At 47.5% G+C, this 21,630-nt stretch overlaps 9 protein-coding genes across 9 annotated transcripts, besides 2 other annotated features; 6 read left to right on the plus strand and 3 right to left on the minus strand.

The window, feature by feature from the left end:
* Positions 1-397: 397 nt before the first annotated feature.
* Positions 398-871, plus strand: N7443_009898 (Low-affinity potassium transport protein; the record flags this gene model as incomplete). The annotated part of the gene is made up of 1 exon (XM_056889954.1): positions 398-871. One exon carries the CDS (start codon positions 398-400, stop codon positions 869-871), a length of 474 nt encoding a protein of 157 aa, XP_056736445.1.
* A 2,047-nt stretch (positions 872-2,918) lies between these two features.
* Positions 2,919-3,484, plus strand: N7443_009899 (uncharacterized protein; the record flags this gene model as incomplete). The annotated part of the gene is made up of 3 exons (XM_056889955.1): positions 2,919-2,931; positions 2,993-3,111; positions 3,173-3,484. The coding sequence occupies 3 exons, from the start codon at positions 2,919-2,921 to the stop codon at positions 3,482-3,484; spliced, it is 444 nt and encodes a 147-aa protein (XP_056736446.1).
* A 2,945-nt stretch (positions 3,485-6,429) lies between these two features.
* On the plus strand, positions 6,430-7,282 carry N7443_009900 (uncharacterized protein; the record flags this gene model as incomplete). The annotated part of the gene is made up of 3 exons (XM_056889956.1): positions 6,430-6,763; positions 6,849-7,080; positions 7,141-7,282. 3 exons carry the CDS (start codon positions 6,430-6,432, stop codon positions 7,280-7,282), a joined length of 708 nt encoding a protein of 235 aa, XP_056736447.1.
* Positions 7,283-8,150: 868 nt separating this feature from the next.
* Positions 8,151-9,948, plus strand: N7443_009901 (cytochrome P450; the record flags this gene model as incomplete). The annotated part of the gene is made up of 6 exons (XM_056889957.1): positions 8,151-8,255; positions 8,314-8,442; positions 8,517-8,875; positions 9,013-9,061; positions 9,169-9,713; positions 9,783-9,948. Coding segments are annotated over 6 exons (1,353 nt in total), but the record flags the coding sequence as incomplete, so codon positions are not given.
* A 1,061-nt stretch (positions 9,949-11,009) lies between these two features.
* N7443_009902 (NAD(P)/FAD-dependent oxidoreductase) lies at positions 11,010-12,819 on the plus strand (the record flags this gene model as incomplete). Its single annotated transcript, XM_056889958.1, has 6 exons — positions 11,010-11,134; positions 11,195-11,291; positions 11,346-11,385; positions 11,442-11,855; positions 11,925-12,464; positions 12,539-12,819. The coding sequence occupies 6 exons, from the start codon at positions 11,010-11,012 to the stop codon at positions 12,817-12,819; spliced, it is 1,497 nt and encodes a 498-aa protein (XP_056736449.1).
* A 670-nt stretch (positions 12,820-13,489) lies between these two features.
* On the minus strand, positions 13,490-14,716 carry N7443_009903 (uncharacterized protein; the record flags this gene model as incomplete). The annotated part of the gene is made up of 3 exons (XM_056889959.1): positions 13,490-14,315; positions 14,391-14,520; positions 14,587-14,716. The coding sequence occupies 3 exons, from the start codon at positions 14,714-14,716 to the stop codon at positions 13,490-13,492; spliced, it is 1,086 nt and encodes a 361-aa protein (XP_056736450.1).
* A 556-nt stretch (positions 14,717-15,272) lies between these two features.
* N7443_009904 (NAD(P)-dependent oxidoreductase) lies at positions 15,273-16,454 on the minus strand (the record flags this gene model as incomplete). The annotated part of the gene is given in 6 exon segments (XM_056889960.1): positions 15,273-15,514; positions 15,577-15,688; positions 15,701-15,746; positions 15,804-15,975; positions 16,065-16,221; positions 16,281-16,454. 6 exon segments carry the CDS (start codon positions 16,452-16,454, stop codon positions 15,273-15,275), a joined length of 903 nt encoding a protein of 300 aa, XP_056736451.1.
* A 230-nt stretch (positions 16,455-16,684) lies between these two features.
* N7443_009905 (FAD-dependent oxidoreductase) lies at positions 16,685-18,054 on the minus strand (the record flags this gene model as incomplete). The annotated part of the gene is made up of 2 exons (XM_056889961.1): positions 16,685-17,986; positions 18,037-18,054. The coding sequence occupies 2 exons, from the start codon at positions 18,052-18,054 to the stop codon at positions 16,685-16,687; spliced, it is 1,320 nt and encodes a 439-aa protein (XP_056736452.1).
* A 355-nt stretch (positions 18,055-18,409) lies between these two features.
* On the plus strand, positions 18,410-21,202 carry N7443_009906 (non-ribosomal peptide synthetase; the record flags this gene model as incomplete). The annotated part of the gene is made up of 1 exon (XM_056889962.1): positions 18,410-21,202. The coding sequence occupies one exon, from the start codon at positions 18,410-18,412 to the stop codon at positions 21,200-21,202; it is 2,793 nt and encodes a 930-aa protein (XP_056736453.1).
* Positions 21,203-21,396: 194 nt separating this feature from the next.
* Positions 21,397-21,414: a sequence feature (Protein overlapping with rRNA (N7443_009907, KAJ5289654.1) was converted to a misc_feature.).
* A 32-nt stretch (positions 21,415-21,446) lies between these two features.
* Positions 21,447-21,630: part of a sequence feature (Protein overlapping with rRNA (N7443_009907, KAJ5289654.1) was converted to a misc_feature.) that runs on past the window's edge.

Raw genomic sequence — 21,630 nt, forward strand, 5'->3', positions numbered from 1 at the left:
TGTGCATACGTGGAGTGAGTCAATATATACAAAGTGCGTCGGCTATCTTTTGCTTGGCATATAGCTAGTGGGGCGCGCTAGAAAAAGGGGTGCAGCCCATGGGTGTGCAGTCCACGAGAGTTGACTGTACTAATGTTACGCCAACCATACAATGAGGTGAATATCAAATTACCATTTGGAGCTTTCACAGCTCTTGTGGTTATATTTGTCTTCCCTCAGATCTCGAGTAATGTCTCCAACTCTTCCCGCATTACCACTGGACAGAATATTCCCCTTCCCAGTCTCCCGGCGGGCCTGACCGTCGCAAGCATTGTCAAGGCCGCTGCAGCCTGGATCTTCACCCGGCATACCCCGTCAACACAACATCGTCCTCGGCCAAACAGAGTCCGGACGCAGCATGCCCATCGTAGGCATCGAGAAGATGCTCGGCCCTTGTCTGAATACAATTCCATCCCGGGTGAAGCTGCAGCCAAGGTGGAGTGCTCTCGATCTTTTGCAGCACGTTCAGAAGCAATGCTCCGCGACGTTTGCGCATGACTACGTGGATCTCGCGGATACTGTCCGCACCAGCACAGACTGGTCGCCGGATAGTTATCTTCCCTGTATTATTCAACATCAGAAGGTTGTGCAGACTTCCACTCTCTCATTACCTGATGTTGAGTGTACCTCGTCTGGCTGGGCATATTTCATCCCGCAATCCGGGTTGTGGATTTTGTCCTCGCCGCAGGACTCCATGTTACAGCTTATGCTGTGTGCGTCGGGGGTTTTCATATCTCTGGAAACAGCCAGATCCTGGGTCAAGAATCTCGCGACCGCTATCACTATTTTCGCAAGCCAGCCTGACATACTGCTGGATGATGTTCATGTATAATTATATTACATCCCCTACCAAATGTCATTACCCACTCCATTTTTTCGGGTCCTCACTCATAATATATATATCACTGCGAATGTGTATAGCGGCATCTGTCTAAAACTAATGACTTAATGACTTAATGATATTTTAACACATGTCTGCCTGAATTTGCCTGACTTTGGACGGTCAGAAAACAGATACCTGAATTACTATCACAGACCTCGGGTGTCCTTAGTAAGCAAGGTACCAGGGGTACGAGCCTTAGACAGAGTAAGAAAAATGAAGCTTTCTTACGCCATATAAAATGCATACATCTCCATTTTTGTGGTGACTGACTGCAATTTCTCTGTAATTGAAGCTATTCCGACCGTACAATGTGTATCTCCTCTACCTCCAGTTGTATCCTCCGCCTCTATCTCCTCCGTCGTTGGCTCCTCTGTGGAGAAATACCGCAGGAGCTGGCGATACCGACCTCGGCATGGACTGGGTGAGATGCATAGAGTTGGATGGAATCGGTTATAAAACACTGTATGGAGCGGTGTAGAAAGCGGTGTTGAATAAAGCTAGACTAAGGCCCAATTAGGGAATGAATACTGCAAAATGGCATTATGTCATTAGTTTTAGACAGAGGCCCCTTGACCCCTTCGCAGTCGATGTCCCGTAGAATTGGCGATTCCTACACCATTTGACGAGCGACTCCTGAAATATGTTAGTTTGCTTCGTGTGATATGAGGAAATACTCATCATTCTTTATCTTCGACTCTGTTAGCCGCTTCTCTATGTACTCATGGTGGCTAATAGACTGCTGAAATAACGCTAAGATACGGCTCTTGGCTTGGAATTAGCTAGTGAACCCCCTATTACAGTCAGACCCAATGGGTGTTCATTATTTATAATAGTATGGAAGGTTGCTCTGGATTCGCCAGGCAGAGATTGATCGAGCCGCGCCACCAACTCGTGCGATTCAGCGTACATATTCAGTCGCGGCCTTTACCGCCTTTGATTCGAAATACATGGTTGCAACCTTCTGGCAATTCAAAGTCCCAAATGTCAGGGAGCTGTATGAGTAGCGCCGAGAGTATGTTGAAGGGTACGGACACTAAGCCTTGTAGAACCTATTACGTATTTCCAACCAGCAGCTCCGAGATCCAGGGTAGCACTCAGTACTTGCGTTGGGATGCCGTTGCTGTGAGTACATCTGTAAGGAGATCGGTCTGGCTTAGCTGAATCTTGCTCCCATGTGCATATCCGGCCTAGCTGGGCTAGCTCTGTAATCTGCACAGAATGACGTCAGTTATGATTGAATGCCCGTACTATTGAAATATTACTTTTTCTAATTTACAACCTACTATGTATGTCTGTTGCATTGAAATTTGCCAATACCATGCTAAATGTTGAGGGATCGTCACTGTGACCATCCATTTGAAAACCACAGTCCAAATCTCGAGGCAGCGCAGGAATTTGTTGCAGTGTGTCTATGTTTCAGAACGAAACCTAGCTGGTTTGGGGCGAGTCGTTAACGGTAGTGGTTTCATTGGTAATTTGAGATCAGCGCAGTGCAGCATTTTCCACTCTGTGGCCACAAGTTCACAGATGCAGTAGTTTGCATAAATACTCAATTATGAAGGCTTGAGATTTGAATGGATTAAACAGCCGAGGAAGCTAAGTATGCAATGCAATGCTGACCGCAATTTGGTCACCGCAATTTGATCATTTCTCATAGATGTAAAATAAACAATCACAATTTAAAGCAGGAAAAGAAATAAAATGTAAGGAGGAAACTAGTTGAACTGAGTCGAAATGGGCTACTAACGGTAGACCCCCCTAAATGCTGGAATCCGTCGATGACAAATCGCTTGGGCACCGAGGGAGCTGCAGGGCAGGTTGCATTACCCATCCACCACCTTCGTACATCAACAAATGAAAAGACCGGATCACAATCCAAGTTCGCCGAAATTAAGTACTGAATTATAAAAGAACCGAAATCAATGGCGCAGAGAAAATCGTAAGTTCCCTCTTCTTAACCGTGGCTTGAAAACCAGTGGACTTACTAGCTCTCATCATGTTCCACAGCGGTAAGCAGGCCCTTTCGTTCTTGCGATGCTCAATCCTGCTTACAAAAGAAAGCTCTCCTAGTGCAGCAATCTAGGACCAGCCATGGTGTCTACAAGATAGGCCAGATTGCGAACCCAACACTGTCTGATTACAAAAGAAAAGACCGGATGCCTTTCAGTTCGACTGCGGGTATATTTACAGTAAGTGATAGGACTCATTTGGCTTTCCAATGTTCTTACTGACTATATGGTTCCAAAACAGGTGTCGGGGTCCATACATGTGGAAACTCTGGAGATGGAGGTCACTTTAGAAGTGTATGAAATGAACCTGGGTATCTTACACGGATACGCTGGTCAGCCCTTCAAGATCGCCTTGGATCTAAGTATGGTGAAGGGCGACATTGAGCTACGATTGACTGGTTTTGATGAATTGTGGCTTGACATCGATACAAAAGTGTTTCAAGCGGCCGAGGATGGCTCAGGGCAGTTTGTAGAATACAGGAAAGCCCATCTTATACTGGAAATGCCGGGTATCAAGTGCGCACCTTGGCTTTCCCCTGGTTCGGATCTTTAGCAAATAGACTAAGCCGAAAAAAAGGCACAGTGTGCTTTACAGGATCGTTATCAGTCAAATTACAACCAATTAAGTAATGGGTGAATCTAGTCGTGGGCCGCAAGCGATGCCATGAATATAGCAAATAAAATAAGCAGGCGGCCTTTCTACCGAAAGCCAAGAATAGGCGAAGGCCATGGCTACATGGTGTCTCCATTATTTTCAACCCATCATTCTTCCCGATATCATCTAAATATGGAAAACCCCTTGATCGCTTTAGTGTTCGACAAGCCTTCGTACTGACTAACTCCATCGGTCGCCAGACCAGGCTGACAATATAGTTCTTGGGAAAGCAAAAATTGAGGACACGGCCCTTGGGTTTTGATTTTGAGAACAGCTCACTACCATCGTAGAGCGACCGACCGACCGACCACGCTACGGCTACCGTAGAGTCAGCTGGCTAAAGAAACTACAAAGTGATGAATTGTAAAACGATGATGCGCCCTCTTCTTAAGGCTTGCCATCGGTAGGGCAGTTTAAATTAGCCCTTCAGAATCGTTGCACCTACGATCTTACACCATGTTTGTTAGGAACCTTTAAGCTCTCACCGAGGCCAAATCTGGCTACTGTGAAGCTCCAAATTGACCTAACCTCGAGTATACCCGATTGTTCATTGATTTTTACTTGCTTGCGGAATATACCTTCTAAGGCCGGGTCAATCTCAACGAAATTGTGCTGAGCAAATTATAGTTGGTGTAAGACACGCAGCCAGTGCGATTCTGCACAGCTGGGACTCACTCGACATGCTCATGCACCTTTTCCAGCTAACCCTATCTCCGAGCACCCATAAACTTATACCGGTCCAATTTCTCTGCCATTGCCAGTATGTCCGATCCTCAAGCTCTGATATGATTCAGTGTTCAACAACAGGCGTAGCCGCGAATCGGGGGCTTTGAGAGGCGAAAAGAGGGATATATGTCGAGACGAAACGGACGATCGAAGTATTGTTAGGTGAAACTGTTTTGATGGAACTCTACTATGTAGGGCTCCAGATAAATGATAATGAATGATAATGAATGATAATGAATGATGATGATAGATGAGAAAGAGAGATACTACACTATCTACCTCTGAGAGGTGCATCACCTGACATACCCCATGGCGAAGGAAGCCCATGACTTCTACAACATGTTTTCGATCCTCCCTGTATCGAAGAAAACCTTGGAAGTGCAGTACTTTAAGCCTGAGTCACTATCTCGGAGGCAGCTCAGGTGCTTGGAGTGCTATATCGAATGTAGCTTTTGATGTTGCTCGCAAACTAGAAGGTATCGGCCGATCAACTGTTGGTGGTTTTTTCAGTGGAGGCTCGAGGCCTAATGAAGTCACCAATCAACAAAGCTTAGGCGTGGCTGCATGTAGGTGCTAAGAAACCACTGTTTGAAATCCTCCATTGATACGCAATTATAGCACTAAACTCTGGCTAGGCGGCCTGTGCGGTGATCGCGCCGGCCCGCAGGATTCTCACCCTGTCTATAGCGCACTCACCCTTCTTGCCCCGGTCGCGCGACCGTAAAGCAGCGCTCACCCATTTCTCACCCGGGCCACACCCACCGAACTATTGACCGCACATAAGCCACGCGCCAGCAGATTAGTAGTTAGGTGGGTGAACACCAGCGAATCCCTGCTGTTGTATGTTCCTCTATTTTTACAATGCTTAAAAACTCTTCTTGAAGAAATGTTCGATTTGAGGGTCGCATAAAGACTATAGAGAACAAGAAATGCTCTCTGGCGCGCAAGTATGTTCGCAATTATGAAATTATCAATAATTAATGTTGACTAAATACAACATTTGATTGCTTGAAATGGCCTCTTATTAGCTCTATAACCACTCGGATCATGTCACTTACTAGAGGAAAATTGCCGGAGCTAGCTCAAATATAAAATTTGAACTCTTGGCCCTGCGGGATCCGCCTCTCTTGATTGATAACTTTCTAAATTATGATGTCCTTGCGGCGGATACTGTGACTTCATTAGCCCACACATAAATCCTTGCTGGGCTGTCCATACACATGATAAACTATGCTCATTATGTTCAGGGTCTAGACTTTTCGTCTTCGGTGAACCCTTCAAGGACTTTAGCTCTTGCTCATCAGAGATCCACTTGGAAAACATCCGAGACTCGATTCTCAGAGTGGAGCTCAGACCTACATCAGCTGGGCTTGTGGTTTAGTGGTATAATACTCCCTTAGCATGGGAGTGGTCCGGGGTTCGATTCCCCGCGAGTCCATTTTTTGCCTCTTGCCTTCTGCTATTCCCTCGAGAATACGACATGTGCATTAACGTGGTTAGAAAGAGTCGGGCGTGGCGAGGCATCCTAAGTGGGTCCTTCGGAAAGTTCTTGCAAATTTTCTGAAATGCCTCCAGAAAGTGGATAAAACCCCGCAATATGAAAAGAATATGTTCAGAAAAAGGCGTTGATATAACTGGCTTGCTAATGATCAACTTAGCTAGCTCGCAGTCAAGTAATAGCCACGGCAATGTTCCTCCAATTCCTGCGCCCCATAGCCACCGATCATAATTTCCTCGATCTTCGCGACTTATTGAAAGCGGCAGGTTTTGGGTAGTTATTTTCTCCCTCATATTTCCTTCTTTACAGAGCTGTATCTTCAGGAAGGTGGATTAGAAGAATTTTTGACATATTTTCGCATTTCAGCTATACTGTTTCGCAAGGTCGCGAGTTATTTAACAATAGGAGTCTCTCATGCACCCCATTCAATATATACGACCATCGAGTTGGGCTTTGTGGCTGCGTCCATAATTTTGCACATGATACCAGGCCTCAACGGCTTTTTCAAGAACATATGGTTGTGGGTGGTCGACTATGATATCGACGATCCGGACAACACCAGATCACAGTGGCAGTTGCTCGAAGCCTTCGAGTCGAGTCGATCTCCGGGTCAATCTAGATGTACGGCATGGCCTCGGAGCACTCGGTACTGTATTATTACAACTTCGCTTGGGCTTTCGTCATGAAAGAAAGAAAGAAAACACCAGCCTGCACTGTCGCCGGTGCGAGCCTCTACTCCTGGTATGATGACTACCTTGAGACCTACGTCGACACCCAGGACTGTCAACAGCGGCTGGCCTTGGCCCCGGACGATAACGGGGGCCTCTATGTTTGGAACATGATCAACATTGGAGCCGTGGAGATGATCAGCAACGTGGCGGACAACTACACAGTCCTGGACAAGAACAACACCCAGGCGCACCGCCGACTACCTGAACGACTACTAGGAAAAGGTCCTCTCATGCCCGGACAACTCCACCGATGCCGCGTGCCTGTCTACCTGGAAATGCAATTTGAGCAAGACTTACACCTAAGTAGACGATTTAAACTCCGCATCCTCGACATATCCAGACCAACGCATGCCGTACTACACCCTGGGCACCTTCTATTACACCCTGAACGACACCATGGACAATTACACTTCGGCCAACAAGAACAACGACGAGTACTCCCAATACTGCCAGCAAGTCCGGGAAATGGTTCCAGAGGCCATCGATGACTTCAAGGCAGCGTTCACCCCCAGCAAACCCGATAGCGGCGCAGGCAACCTGTACTTCGATTGCACACTTCCGGGATACAGCACAACCTCGACCTAGCAGCGCCTCTTCAGATACACCCAGCTGACGGGCGCGATGCGGTACATCATGACCTACACCCCGAAAGACACGGCCGGCTTCTACAGCGCGCTCGAAAACACCTACGGCATCAACAAGACCTGGGTGGAGTTTGTCGACAAGGGTGCCCCTAAGTAGAATTTACCCAGTCACCTGACGATATTGTTCTACTTACGGAAAGGGATACGCAAGTTTTTCAAGTATAGAGAACAAGGTGAGAGCAGGAAACCAGTCAAGATCCGACAATATCTGTCTATATCAGGCCAATTAATAGCTTCCTGGCCATGTTGAATTTTTATGTGATGATCAAGCGAGTCTTCTGTTGATTGGAAATTGAAGCAGGGATGTGAAGAGATTCACTCGTTGGTAAAATACGGAAGAGGCTGACAACAGATCAGTAATCAAATCAATACGCACAAGTTGCGGTGAACGGTCGTATCCCTCCGTCATCCAGAGAGATATTGTGGATTTACGTGATTTGTTCTTATGCGGATGGACAGACTATGTCAAATCACAGGCACAGATTCTCCCCATCACCGCAGTGGTCAAATCTACCACCAGAAATTGATTAAACGGTTGCAACGCCGAGAACATGCAAGGATTCTACACCTTCCATCAAGATTAGCCCATGCGGGACGCGCCGATGCAATTCAATCCTCCCTTGCGTGGATGCATGTACGGAACTGGGGCCACCAATGTTGCACAGCATTCTCCCTTATTCCGATCCAGCAATATGTTTCTAAACTTAACCAACGCCTAGGCACCTTCGTCTTGGAAAAATATTGATATCCAAGATCATATCAAAGACAATAGCCATGTTTGCTATTCTATTTGATCATCCTTTTGTGTTTCTGGGCGGTGTGGCTCTACTAGTGCTATCTATTCGTCGATGGTTTCAATACTACCAGTCATGGGTGTGTGTTAAGATTTTGACCCCTCCTATCTATTCTTTACCAAAGCGCTCTGCCAAAATTGGGATCTAGTTGACACATGTATCTCATGCTAGGTCAAAGTTCCCGTCATCGGAGGGGAAGGAATGTTTGAATCTTGGAGGGCCGCCCGTCGTTGGGGTAGCTGTGCCCCCAGGTTGCTTCAAGAAGGATATGAGCTGGTAAAATTTTGGCCTTCACCATCTGATGCTGTATGGATATCTTATTACATGGATATAGCATAAAGACTTTGCATTTCAAGTGGCTACACCAAACGGCTGGGAAATCTGCATCTGTAACGATGCGATGATCAGGGACTACCTCAATGCTCCGGATGAGTACCTGTCCTCCACGGCTCCAATTCAAGGCGTATGTGACTTTGTGTTATTTTCGTCTTTCCTTCCCATACATGGCGAATAAACACTAATGATTGAATAATACAGTTCTTCCAGTCCAGATTTACGGCACCCGGCTTATTTCATAAAATACCGAGCTCAATGATGAGCAAAGCTCTCACCTGGTCTCGAACACGCACCAGATCGACAGATCAATATTTTCCGAGCTTTATTGATGAACTCGAGTATTCGTTCGAACAGGAAGTGACAGATCACATGAAGGTTGATGGCTGGAATGAATTCGACTGTTACACAATCGCCAGACGTCTTATAATGGGACTTGTTGCAAAATTACTGATAGGGGATGGATGTCGAAATCCAGCAAACATCGATCTTTTCTGTGATTATACGGCGGAAATTATAACCGGGGGACCATATATCAGGAGCTTTCCGGAATTTCTGAGGCCGTAAGTTAGAGTTCCCCTTCTTCTTCATTCATTATGCTCATCTTGACGTTCGTTCTTGAAAGGATTATAGCACGTTCATCTCGGGTTGTCAGATTATCCAGAAGAATGCAGAAACTTTTCCTCAATCTGATAAATAGACGGAAAATAAAGTCAAAAGAGATGGAAAAAGAAGGACGACAGCCTGAAGTGAGTGTCAATTTTCTCCTCTTTGTCTTTCCGGCTTACATTGTACCTGGATCTGTTCTTCCATGCCTTCCTTTGACATAGCTAAAGAGCCCTTGCAATGAATATAGGACTTAACAGATTGGTTCTGGCGATGGTCTCAACGGAACTCAAACAATGGTCTTAATGAGTTGGACATTGCCCAGCTACTTGCTGCGAATACTTTTGGAGCTAGCTTTAACACCACCGTGGTCCTTATGCAATGCCTCTGCGAGCTTGCCACCAGGCCAGAATACGTCAATCTCATCCGGCAAGAGGTCATCTCGACTATTAAAATTCACAAAAATACTTGGACGAAAGAAGCGGTCGAGTCAATGAAGAAACTTGACAGTTTTATTAAGGAATCCCATCGATACAACTGCTTTGATCTCGCCGGGACCCCCCGAGTTGTAAAAAAGGATTTCCAATTCAAAAACGGTCTTCGGATTCCGAAGGGGACAGTTCTCTTTACACCAAATGCGGCCATGTTATTCGATGAAAAATATGTCAAGAGTCCTTTTGAATTCAACGGTTTTCGATTCTATGAACTCGCCGAGGGTTCTGAAACACCCGAATTGTTCAAATATACTTCTACAAATCCTCACTACCTTCAGTTTGGAGATGGAAAACATGCTTGGTAGGTCTTTTTTCTCATTTAGCTCTTTGATTTGGTATTAATGTTATTATTTTCTGGCTCTTTGTTTAGCCCGGGTCGCTTTTTTGCAGCTGATGAACTTCGACTAATTCTCGCGTATCTGCTGTTTCATTTTGAGATCAAGATGCAGGGAAGCTTGCCGGAAAACTTCAAGATTAAGAGACACAATTTGCCGCATTTGGGGGTGAAAATACTTCTAAAGAAAATTGGAAGGTAGAGTATTGATTAGCCAATCTGTGGTTTTGTGTCGCTCTCAAGAGAGTGCTCACTCAAGTCCAGTCGGCTTGAAGTCTTTAATTGGTTAGTTTTAGACTTTGGAAATGGATGAATCAGGACCTTCTGAAGCATTAGTATAGCTATATGGCCAATTAAGATTACAGTGTGTTGAAGCCTAGGCATATTTTAGAGATGATGGAAATCGACCGAATTAAATCAGAAATATTTACATCCATGGCACTTTTTGTAGAAATTATTTGATTTTGCAAAAGAGAGCAGTAACAAATATAATATATTTAATGACCTAGTAGTAGGCTAAAGTATGATAACTTTTAGTTACAAGACGGAGATCTGCGAAGATGCCGCTTTTGGCAAAGGCCTGTGGTGACCCAACAGTCTGATGTTTTGCCATATGGCCGCCGTGGAGTGCGCATTCAACACCTCAATAATGTTTGCAAATAGAGCGGTGCGACGATAGCATTGCATTGGCATGCGCCTTCCACAATGAAGAAAGCGGCATGTTAGTATACCACCTTTCTCAGCTGATGAAGACCTTGCATGGAGCGATTGTGAAGCAACGAACATTGCGGTGTGTAATCTCTCTGTTTCAAATTTTTTAGACACAGGTGTATTTGCGGTATCATATGCAGGTCTGGAAACACGAATCTATAGTCATAGGATGAAGTACCCCCATATCAGTCAGCGAAGCACTGCATTCAGGCAGCCGTAGCGAGAGTGTAACATCCATACGTCGCAACGCATCTCTAGGTAAGGAGGCTACGACGAGAATATTCTTTTTTCTTTACATATCTTTCTCTGGGAAGTGAGGAGGTCATCTACAAAGCAGATACTCAAGGGGCAGATCGATCGGGGATTAAAAAAAAAACCAAGTTCAAGTTCTGCAGGAAACCAGTCTCGGAAATAGAGAATCCCAACAAGCCTTGGGGTTCAAATATGCTAGGTTTTCTCAAAGTTTGATACTCATCTTTATCACCAATATTTTGTCTGGAGCACAACTTCGTCCAATCATAGTGAAAGTGCCCTTATCTGAATTGAGTCAATATGTCTATCCCCGAAAAATGTACTGTGTTGGTGGTAGGTGGTGGGCCAGGAGGGTCGTATGCTGCCTCGGTGCTAGCGCGGGAAGGAATTTCCACCGTCTTGCTAGAAGCTGATTCGTTTCCCCGGTGAGTTCCATCAAAAGTTTAATTTCAACTGAGTGCCAGGGCGATTGACTAGAGAGTTAGATACCACATTGGCGAGAGCCTGTTGCCATCCACGCGCGAGTTTTTGAAATTTATTGACGTGTATGACAAGTTTGAAAGCCACGGGTTCATTCACAAGGTCGGCATGATGACTCTGTAAATTTGTCTTGATAGCCAACTCACATGATTACAGAATGGAGCTTCGTTTAGCTACAATAGCAAGCCCCCAGCTTGTAAGTAACTGTCAGGATGTTGTTGGATGTTTCATGACTGACTGAAGGCTAATTAGACACAAACTTCCTTGCGTTTGGTGGTCACGCATGGAATGTGATTCGCTCCGAGTGCGACCAAATTCTTTTTAAGCATGCTGGAGATAGCGGCGCGAAAACCTTCGACGGAGTGAAAGTCAATGCAATTAAATTCCAACCATCTGGCTGCCAGGAAAGCCATGGCGACTCCAGTCTAGGATGGCCCATTTCTGCCTCCTGGGCGCGCAAGGACAAAACAGCCAGCGGCACAATTCACTTCAAGTACCTGGTGGATGCCAGTGGACGAGCGGGCTTGATAAGTACCAAGTATATGAAGAATCGCCGATATAACGAAGGTCTTAAAAATATCGCGACCTGGGGTTATTTCGAAGGTGCTGGAATGTACGGCATGGGTACTCCTGCACAAGGAGGTCCGTTCTTCCCCCGACTAAAAGGTACATGTATCAGTATATATCCAAATTGATATGACACCGAAACAGACCATTAACACTATGTACTCTTAGATGGAACCGGTTGGGCTTGGTTCATTCCTCTTCACAACGGCACAACTTCCGTCGGCTTGGTAATGCAACAAACGAGCTTCACAGCAAAAAAGAAGGAGATGGAGTCGCCCAACACGCGGAACTTCTTTCTGCAGCATATACACGACGCTCCTATGATTTCTGAGCTGCTGGAAAATGCCATACTCGTGTCGGAAGTCAAATCAGCCACCGACTGGTCGTACAGCGCACCAAGATACGCCAGTCCCTGCATCCGCATTGTCGGGGATGCCGGGTGCTTTATTGACCCTCTCTTCTCGTCGGGTGTGCATCTAGCGTTCACTGGAGCACTCTCTGCCGCTGCCTCCATCTGTGCGGCAATCAAAGGAGACTGCACGGAGCAGTTGGCAGCCAACTGGCATTCGGAGAAGATTCGAGAGGCCTATACGCGATTTTTGCTGGTAGTGACTAGCGCGTACGCACAAATTACAGGACAAGAGCGTCCGGTGTTGAATGAGTATGATGAGGAAAACTTTGATCGTGCTTTCAGTTTCTTCCGACCCAGTAAGTCTCTATCTTTCTTTCAGCTGTTTTGCATATATCTTTGATACTTGTGGTGCTGATATAATGCCATTCAGTCATCCAAGGGACCGTGGAAATTGGTGGAGGAAAACTAAGTCCCGAAGACGTGGCCGACTCAGTTGAGTTCTGCATGCGAGTCATCCGCAAGGTTGATGGCACTACGAACACAGACCCAAATGGAAAAAAGCCGAGTGAAGATGAAAATGGCGAGTTGACGTGTGATCGTATCAAGAAGGCGGAGCTAAAGTCAGATATTAACAAATTCCGGGTTGATATCGTGAATGGGATGACCGTCAACCTTCAACAAGGAGCTCTAGGTCTGGTCAAAATGGCTTGATAAGATTTCAGGCGGTTTTGAATGTGATTAGGTGGCTAGATAAGGATGGTCAGCACCGTGAAAATTTACAAGGCTTACTTCGTGTTGAAAAGAGGCCTGGGGTTTATTTCAGTTGCAAAAGAATTCTTAGTGTTCTAGATATGCGAAGTAGGCATAAAGAATGACGAGTCAAAGCTTTTAGGTTTTTCTATGAAATCTAGCAAAAGATTGCGGCTCCTTATACTTTGAATAGCGGCATCTTTTGTGGCAGCTACCTGCCGTAAATAATGAGTCTCGGCTCCATTAATCACCCAATCATCATATGCGGCACCTACCTACGTGTGGAATTCTGCATATAATATATCCATATAGCTCGATTTCAAATTGAAACTGGGTGGTTAGGCAACTTGACAGAGTCTAGAATAGCGTTTGGTTGTCATTTTGCAGATTCAACGGATTAAGACATTAAAACGTAGATATTTCTCGTATTTGCGGGTATTCAACTAGGATTTGTAATTGTGACATTATGACTAACAGCATAGTCCTCATATTAGACTACCATATGACATGATATCACAACCATCAAATAGAAGTAAAGGGTTTCTTGAATTTTTGACATCGTGGTTGGTGTCATGGCATATTGATATTCTATCTTGCATCCAGAAGCGGTAGCTCGTTTTCTCGTCAATCTTTATTCATCATCAGGAAAATCGGCCCGAATTGCCTCGAGAATCGCTTGTCGATGAAGCCCAGCAGTGGTTGGCCGCCATACCTGTACCAGGTTCAGTCCCACCGAGACGAGCAGATCTCGGAACTGCGTCTCTGTTCGTTCGAGCGACGAACACAAGACCATCATACTGAAATCCATGATGGTATCCGATAGATGGACCTTCGCCGCACCATCTGGAAGCACGCGTTCATGGATGAGAAGCAGAGAGTCTTCGGCCATCGCATTTCGGATGTGCTGCAGGATGTTCCGCGCTTGAGTATCTGGCCAATCGTGCACGACACGACCCAAAAAGTAGACGTGTGCACCTGTAATGGGCTGTGGCTCAAAGAAGCTGTACGGCATAGCCTGCACTGTCTGCATTGTGGGGGTAGACTGGAGTTCCGGCAGCATGTGTTGGACGACGCCGGGTACGTCCTGAAGGATGAACTGGCCTCGGAGACACGGAAAAGTGTCAAGCAAAACTTTGATTTCATGACCTATACCTCCTCCGATATCCACAAGTTGAAGCTTTTCATCAGAAGGAGGGGTGGTGTTCATGAATTGCTGGAATCGCTGCGCGATGGGAAAGATTTCGGTCCATCGAGCAGCATTGTCCCGCATAATACCGGCTTGCATTGTACGGTTGAAGGCATCGAGCTGGGCTGGGTGCGATTTCATCCAGTCAAAATAATGCTCATCTGTATTGAAGACACTTTGAAAAGGTCCCGCATAGGCGTTTATGGGAGATTTGTATTTTGTCTCCTTCAAGTACTGGGGAAGTTTCGCAAATATTTGGAAGTGAACGTCACTGATGGCACATGAGTAGAATTAGTTTGTTCAATTCTCCTTGACATAGATTCTCTGCGCTTGTATCTATGCTTACAAGTTCATTATAATCCGGCTTGCCAAATAGCCACCTCGAGCGAGGTCCTTCACAACAGGATCAGGTTTGTAGGTCTCTGCTGTGGTGACGTTAAAGATCCCAATCGCCGTCAACGACCGTAATATACGGACTATTCAATTTATCAATCAGCTGCGACCGGCTTTGAGTAAAAGGAAGGAAACGGCGGTTCTCGTACACACAAGCAACGGGTCTCCACCCGCGTGCGATACGATTTCGTCGCCCTTGAATTCTTCTTTAAGAGAATCATGGACAAAATCGAAGATTCCCAGGTTAATGGCGATGCGGGTTGCCACAATTGGGGTCATCTACTCGGCGTCAGTTCACTCAGTGTCCACATCTCTCATTACGCCAGGAATGGATTTACAGAAACGCTGGCTTTCTCTAATCTTGACCTTGGCTGCTCCATAGTTGAGGAAAGTTTTTCGCAGGCGCGTGACAGCTCTGCCCGCTGTTGAGGGTCAATCCCCTGCTGGCTGGAGAGGAGCTCCGCCGCCTCGCAGATCGAATTAGTGAGTTTAGTCAGATCCATTGCTTCCAAATCAACAGTGCTGATACATAAAATTGAAAGAGAAGACGATTACTGCTTCTGGATGTCTAGAGTCAAAAGCCAACTGTCAAAGTATCGACTCCTGAGCGCCGTCTTACGAGTACTTGCAAGGGAGGAAAATTGTAAAATAAGGTCCGCATGACTGTCATCCCGACTGTGACCTCTCAGATGCACCTGATAAGTGGCCGCGCATTTTTACAGAAGAAGAATATTTAATATTCATATCATAAGCGCAAGCTGTTCTTATTGCTACTACAGCGTATATCCCAGAAAGTAGAATCATGGTGTTGCATGGCATTAGCGACATGCAAGGACTATGCGTCCCTCTTCTTTACGAAATCATTCTCAAAATCTAGGCCCGCATCACACCTAATGATGCCGTACGAAGCAGCCGAGTCCAAGTGCCGATCTTCCTGTTGGGAAAATAGCTTGGCCCGCTGGAGGTGCTCTAGGACGATTTCACCGACTGGCAATCTGATACCCACAGCAGCAGCACAGTCAATGGCGTGGTCAACATCTTTCAGAGCCAAATCTAAATTCGACCACGGAGATGTGCCTAGCAATCCATCGTTCGCAAAGTCAGCACAATCTTATTATGTTTCTAAGTGGAATTCTCACCCTTGCGCGGCATATAGATTCCTTGAGTCAATCTCTTAGAAATCATGGTCGGCAGAGGTCCAAACTGGGCTTCCAACAGCTTCTCTACCACCTCACAGCCCATCTCGCTTTTCTCTGCAAATACATGAGCTTCACCGACAATCTCTGTCAGGCCCGACACGAGGAAGTTCCTTGCATTTTCTTAGATCTTATGGAAAAAATATTGCAAGAGTCTAGAATACACTCACCCGATGATTTTCAACAGAGATGCCTTTTCTGGCTTCTCTGCCACCTCAAGCATATCACGCGCTATCACGCCTTTGATGTAAGGGGAGATACGGTGTATCATGCAGGGAGCACCGGCAGTGACCATCAGGATCTTTCGCTCTGCAGCCATTGGGGCGGAGCCAAATATAGGTCCTTGATCATGACTGTGGTAAGTATAGTAAAAGATGAAGAAAGGAAAAATAAAAAAACAAGGAACCCAAAGTGAGGGCGAAATAACACACCGGAGATAAGAAAGGCATTTTCCTCCGCCAGCTTCGTGGAAACAGCTTTGCTTGTATTTGGATGAACAGTCGTGGTATCCACAATGATCTTGTCGGTCAAATTCCCGGCTGATAAGATTTCTGCCATGATAGTCTGTAGTGCGTCGTCGTTACTGGTCTAATTGTTTGATTGGTCAGAATTCTGGACCATGAGACAAGGAGCAGTACCCCCCGCACCGAGATGAAGATTATCGCACTATCCCTGACCACGGCGGCGATAGAATCACATTGTTTCCCACCAAGACTAGTCACCCCGTCGCCTTTGCAGGGAGTGCGATTCCAGAACCGCAATGGCGGCTGACTCTGAGCGGAGAGATAGCTCTGGAGATTTGAGGCCATGGCAAGACCCATGTTTCCGAGTCCTATAGGAATCTTCTGATGTTAGCGAATGTCCAATCAACGGTTTCCGTGTTAGCGGGACTTGCCAATCCACCCCAGTTGGGGAGGTGCTGGGATAACCATTGGGCTCCGTCGTTTTGAGAGCTTTTTAGATGTTAAGCTGAGAAATAATTGAATTGTTTTCATTTATAGCGCCATAAAATTTCATGGCGCGCCTGTAAATAAATGCTAGAAACCCGAATTTAGCCATCTCGGTCTGGTTGCTTCAACTCCGCCTCCACGTCATACAAGACATCCCCATTCAACACCCCCGACATAGACATACCCCAGAACCGATTCACATGCAACATAATCCACATGTACCACTCCTTACACCACACAGACCACGGCGACTGATTACGGCGCATTCTGCCATTGCGTAATGCAACCTCATTGATGCGCTGGATCCGCGGGCGACGGAGCCGATCGAATCGGCCAAAAACCTCCCCAAGGGTTGTGCAGTCACCAGCTTGGTACTGGGCCAGTAGTCCAGAGAGTAGCAGCACATCCTCCAACGCTAGAGCGACGCCCTGCCCGGCGTGAGGTTGCACGGCATGCGCGGCGTCCCCCATCAACAGCACGCGCGGCGATCCCTGTGGGGCATCCGAGGGCAAAAACCACCGACCCCCTAGTGGCAGGCGATAATGCGGGTAGAAATGCACATCCCGGCTAGCGTCGACTAGCTGCCGCAGGTATTCTCCCCACTGACCATGTACGCAGTCCAGCACGTTCGACAGTGAGCTGCGACAGTCGGCCAGCTCTTTCTGACGGTGAAGCAACCATCCATCACGGACGTCAGCTGAGGAGGTGCCTTTCGGCAAAGGCACCTCTTTGCTAAAGAACCAGAATATTTGCTTGCCAGCGCAGGGCGCGGTAGCCAGCATTCCATGTGGCGTGATTGTTGAGTGCAGGCAGTCAGTATCGTTGGGATCTCGATTGATCACATCGTCCACAATAGATGATATCGCCGAGATTCCCGAATACACAGGGGCAACCCCTGGATCGACGTGCATCTTGCGTACAGCCGAGTGGATTCCATCGCAGCCCAGGAGAAGTGACGCCGTGTCACTGGTACCATCGGAAAAGGTAACTGTTACGGAGTCTCCACGATCGTCGATGGAAGTGACCTTTTTGTCGTAGTGGATCGGGATCTGGTATTTCTGAGTGCCTTCCCGCAGGCACTCGACCAGATCCACCCGGTTGATGCGAAGATATCCGAAACCCGTCCTTTGTTTGGCTTCTGAAGCGATATCGACTTCACTCAGAACACTGCCAGATGTGGAGTGCAGGACAGTTTTGGTGATGTCTACGCTGCGCGGGAGGATTATGTTCCAGAGGTCGAGTCGGTGCAGGATACGCACGCCATTCGCAGGAATGCCTAGAGAGCCGCCGATACCTGCAGTTTCTGGGTTTCGGAGCTCGTAGATGACCGGGTTCAGCTTGTTGTGTTGAGCTAGACGGATGGCAGCTGCGAGGCCAGTAGGTCCTCCCCCAATAATGATGACCTGTGCTAGTCAGCGTGGCCGTGGTGATGAAACAAGGGGAGGACAAAGACCTTCTGGAGATCATACATAGTGTCTGTGGTATGAGTGAGAAAGACCAGAAGGAAATGTTGACATTATATATCTGCGAGCCCCTCCCAAAATGGGTTCCCGGGCAAGAGAAGCAGCCCTGAAGCCATCTGGACAACGACCACTGTTACATTGTGCGGCTCCTTGCAGCCTTGCAAGATCCATGACAGATTCAAGTTGCGGTCAACATGGCATTAATAAAAGCAAGGCCTATGCGAGTAGGTAGTTTGATCATTGAATTTTGGATCACTCGCAACAGATCCGTGTCTTATAGGCATATAATCTAACGCTGCTCAACATTGTTTCCAACCAGACATACTAGTTCCACAATTTCCCCTGTCTTTTTTCTAGCAAAAAATGGCACTTACAAACCTTACACTTCTTCTGGAGGCTGTCGCCCAAGAGGGTGGCGGGCATGTCATTTGCTATCCGCCCCAAAACACCACCAAGCCCAAGTCATACTCCTACCGCCGGCTGCTCGAAGACGCCCAGAGGGCCTCGTGGGCATTGCGCTGCCGACCAGAGAAGTTTCGTCGAGGTCGAGTGATCCTTATCCATCTAGACACCCACTGGGAAAACATTGTCTGGTTCTGGGCCGTCACGCTGGCTGGCTGTATCCCGGCCATGTCCACGTCGCTGTCCAACAACTTGGCGGCACGCGTATCACATCTGGAGCATCTAGCTACTACGCTCAAAAGTCCTTCGTGTCTTACTACAGCGGCAAAGCTGTCCGAATTTGGAGGACAAGACGCTATCACTCCAATTGCTCTCGAATCGCTGGACGTGGACAATGCCCCAGCCGCAGAGCTGAGCAACGTCTATCGCGAAGCCATGCCTGGAGATATCGCCATCCTGATGCTGACATCTGGCAGTACTAGTCACGCTAAAGCGGTGATTCTCACTCACCAGCAGATCTTCATGGCACTGGACAGCAAGTATAAGGTGGTGCCGCTGCCTAACAAGACTTCATTCTTGAACTGGGTCCGCTGCGACCACGTTGCGGCCATTGTTGAAATCCATCTGCAGGCCCTCTTCGCGCATCAAGACCAGGTACATGTACAGGCTCCGGATGTCTTGTCACATCCCCTTGCATTTTTGGATATCATCAATCGCCATCGCGTCTCCCGTACCTTCGCACCCAATTTCTTCTTCGCTCGCATCCGCACCGCACTTGAGGGTCACGGGGACTGCTGCACTCCATATGGCTGGGATCTCAGCTGTCTGCGGTACATCGCCTCAGGTGGTGAGGCAAACGTCACCAAGACCGGTGTTGCTGTCGCAAAGCTGCTCGCTCAGTACGGTGCCCCCGAGACCGTCATTGCTCCCGGCTTCGGCATGACGGAGACTTGCGGCGGCGCAATCTACAACTTGGACTTCCCTCGCTACGATCTCGACCGAGGTCTAGAGTTCGCATCCGCGGGAAAATGTATGCCAGGTCTAAGTATGAGAATCACCATCGTTGAGGACAATTCCATTGCACCGGCTGGAACAGTGGGCAATCTCGAGCTGGCGGGGCCGATCCTCTTCGAGGGATACTTCAATAACCCGATGGCAAACGAACAGTCGTTCACTAGCGATGGCTGGTTCCAGACGGGTGACTTAGCTTCTATTGACGACAAAGGTAATCTTCATTTAATGGGCAGAGCTAAAGAATCCATGATCGTCAACGGCGTCAAGTACAGCCCGCAGGAGATTGAAAGTGCCCTAGACGAGCCTGATGAAATCCCTGGCCTGACCCCGAGTTTCACATGTTGTTTTTCTTCATTTCCTCCAGGTGGTGACACAGAAGTAATCTGCGTGGTATACTTGCCGAGCTATGCGCCCGACGACGATGTCGCGCGAGCCACAACGGCCGACGCTATCACCAAAACTACCATGATGTCGACAGGCGCGCGACCACTGGTGCTACCTCTCGATAAATCGCAGCTGCAAAAATCAGCACTGGGAAAATTAGCACGAACAAAGATCAAGATGGCCTTCGAAAAGGGCGATTACAGCACCTATCAAGATATCAACTCGGAGGCAATCAAGTTGCACCGGGCGACGGCCCGCGTTCACCCTGCAAACGAGCTAGAGCAACGCTTGCTCGACCTCTTCACCAAAACCCTTGAGCTGCCTGAGGAGGAGTTTGACGTGCAGTCTTCTCTATTTGACATGGGCATAACCTCTGTGGAGCTCATTAAATTGAAGAAGCACATCGAAGAGAATTTGAGTCTTACGCAGGAAATCCCAATAATCACTTTGATGACCAATCCGACTGTTCGCGATCTCGCCAGTGCCTTGCAGGACCAGCAGGGTCCTCACAAAATCGGAGATTATAATCCCGCGGTCACGTTGCAGTCCCAGGGAGAGAAGACACCGCTATGGCTTGTCCACCCGGGCGTCGGCGAGGTTCTGGTATTTCTCAATTTAGCAAAATTTCTGGTGGATAGGAAAGTCTACGCCCTACGGGCGCGCGGTTTCAACGAAGGCGAAGAGCCTTTCGAGACGATCGAGGATGTCGTGAGCACATATCACATCGCCATCAAAAGAAAGCAGCCGCATGGACCATATGCGCTGGCTGGGTATTCATATGGCACAATGCTGGCCTTCGAGGTTGGAAAGGTATTAGAGAGCAACGGAGACGATGTGCGCTTCCTGGGCTCCTTCAACCTGCCACCTCATATCAAGACTCGCATGCGCCAATTAGACTACAAGGAATGTCTGCTTCATCTCTCTTACTTTTTAGATCTGATGACTGAGGATCGCGCGCGGGAGTTGGCAGTAGAGATGAAAGGCACGACTCGGGAGGCCACTCTCGCGAAGGTGATAGGAGAAGCGAATCAGGATCGCCTCGTCGAACTGGCCCTGTCCCCTGAGGCTCTAACCAAATGGGCATGCTTGGCTTTTGCCCTGCAAAGCATGGCCGTTGACTATGATCCCACCAGCTCCATTGCTGGCATTGATGTCTTCTACTGCAATCCTCTGGCCGTCGCGGCCTCATCCAAGGCCCAATGGCTCAGTGAGCACTTGAGTCAGTGGAAGGATTTCTCGCGATCCACGCCGCGCTTCCACGACGTTGGAGGTGCCCATTACACTATGTTAGGGCCGGAACATGTTTTTGGTTTCCAAAAAACACTACGGAGTGCTCTGGACGCAAGGGGGATTTGAGATTTTCTTTTTTCAGGTATGGAAAGTAGCGTTGCAAAAGGAGTTCATGATGATGGTCAGGATGGAGAAACATTTTATCTAGAATTTTGATTACTATTGGCAGACAGCTACCCGAGGAGAAGTGATACTTCAATGACCTTGAATTTTCAGACATTGCACTCAGCAGGGGAAGAGACTCGTTGAAATGCACTTCATTATATAAGGTAGTTACTCTATATAAAAATATGCAAAAAAGACATGGTACATACGACCATAGGGTGTGGAGAACAGGGCTTCCCGTCCGCTCAGCCGTACTTAAGCCACACGCCGGCAGGTTAGTAGTTGGGTGGGTGACCACCAGCGAATCCCTGCTGTTGTATGTTTTTTGGTCACATATTCCAACTTTGGCTGCTTCTTTATCCTGTTGACATGTCTCCATACCCAAGGAG

Source organism: Penicillium atrosanguineum, assembly GCF_028827265.1.
Source record: "Penicillium atrosanguineum strain IBT 20685 chromosome Unknown utg000008l_segment0_segment0, whole genome shotgun sequence".
Lineage (NCBI taxonomy): Eukaryota > Fungi > Ascomycota > Eurotiomycetes > Eurotiales > Aspergillaceae > Penicillium > Penicillium atrosanguineum.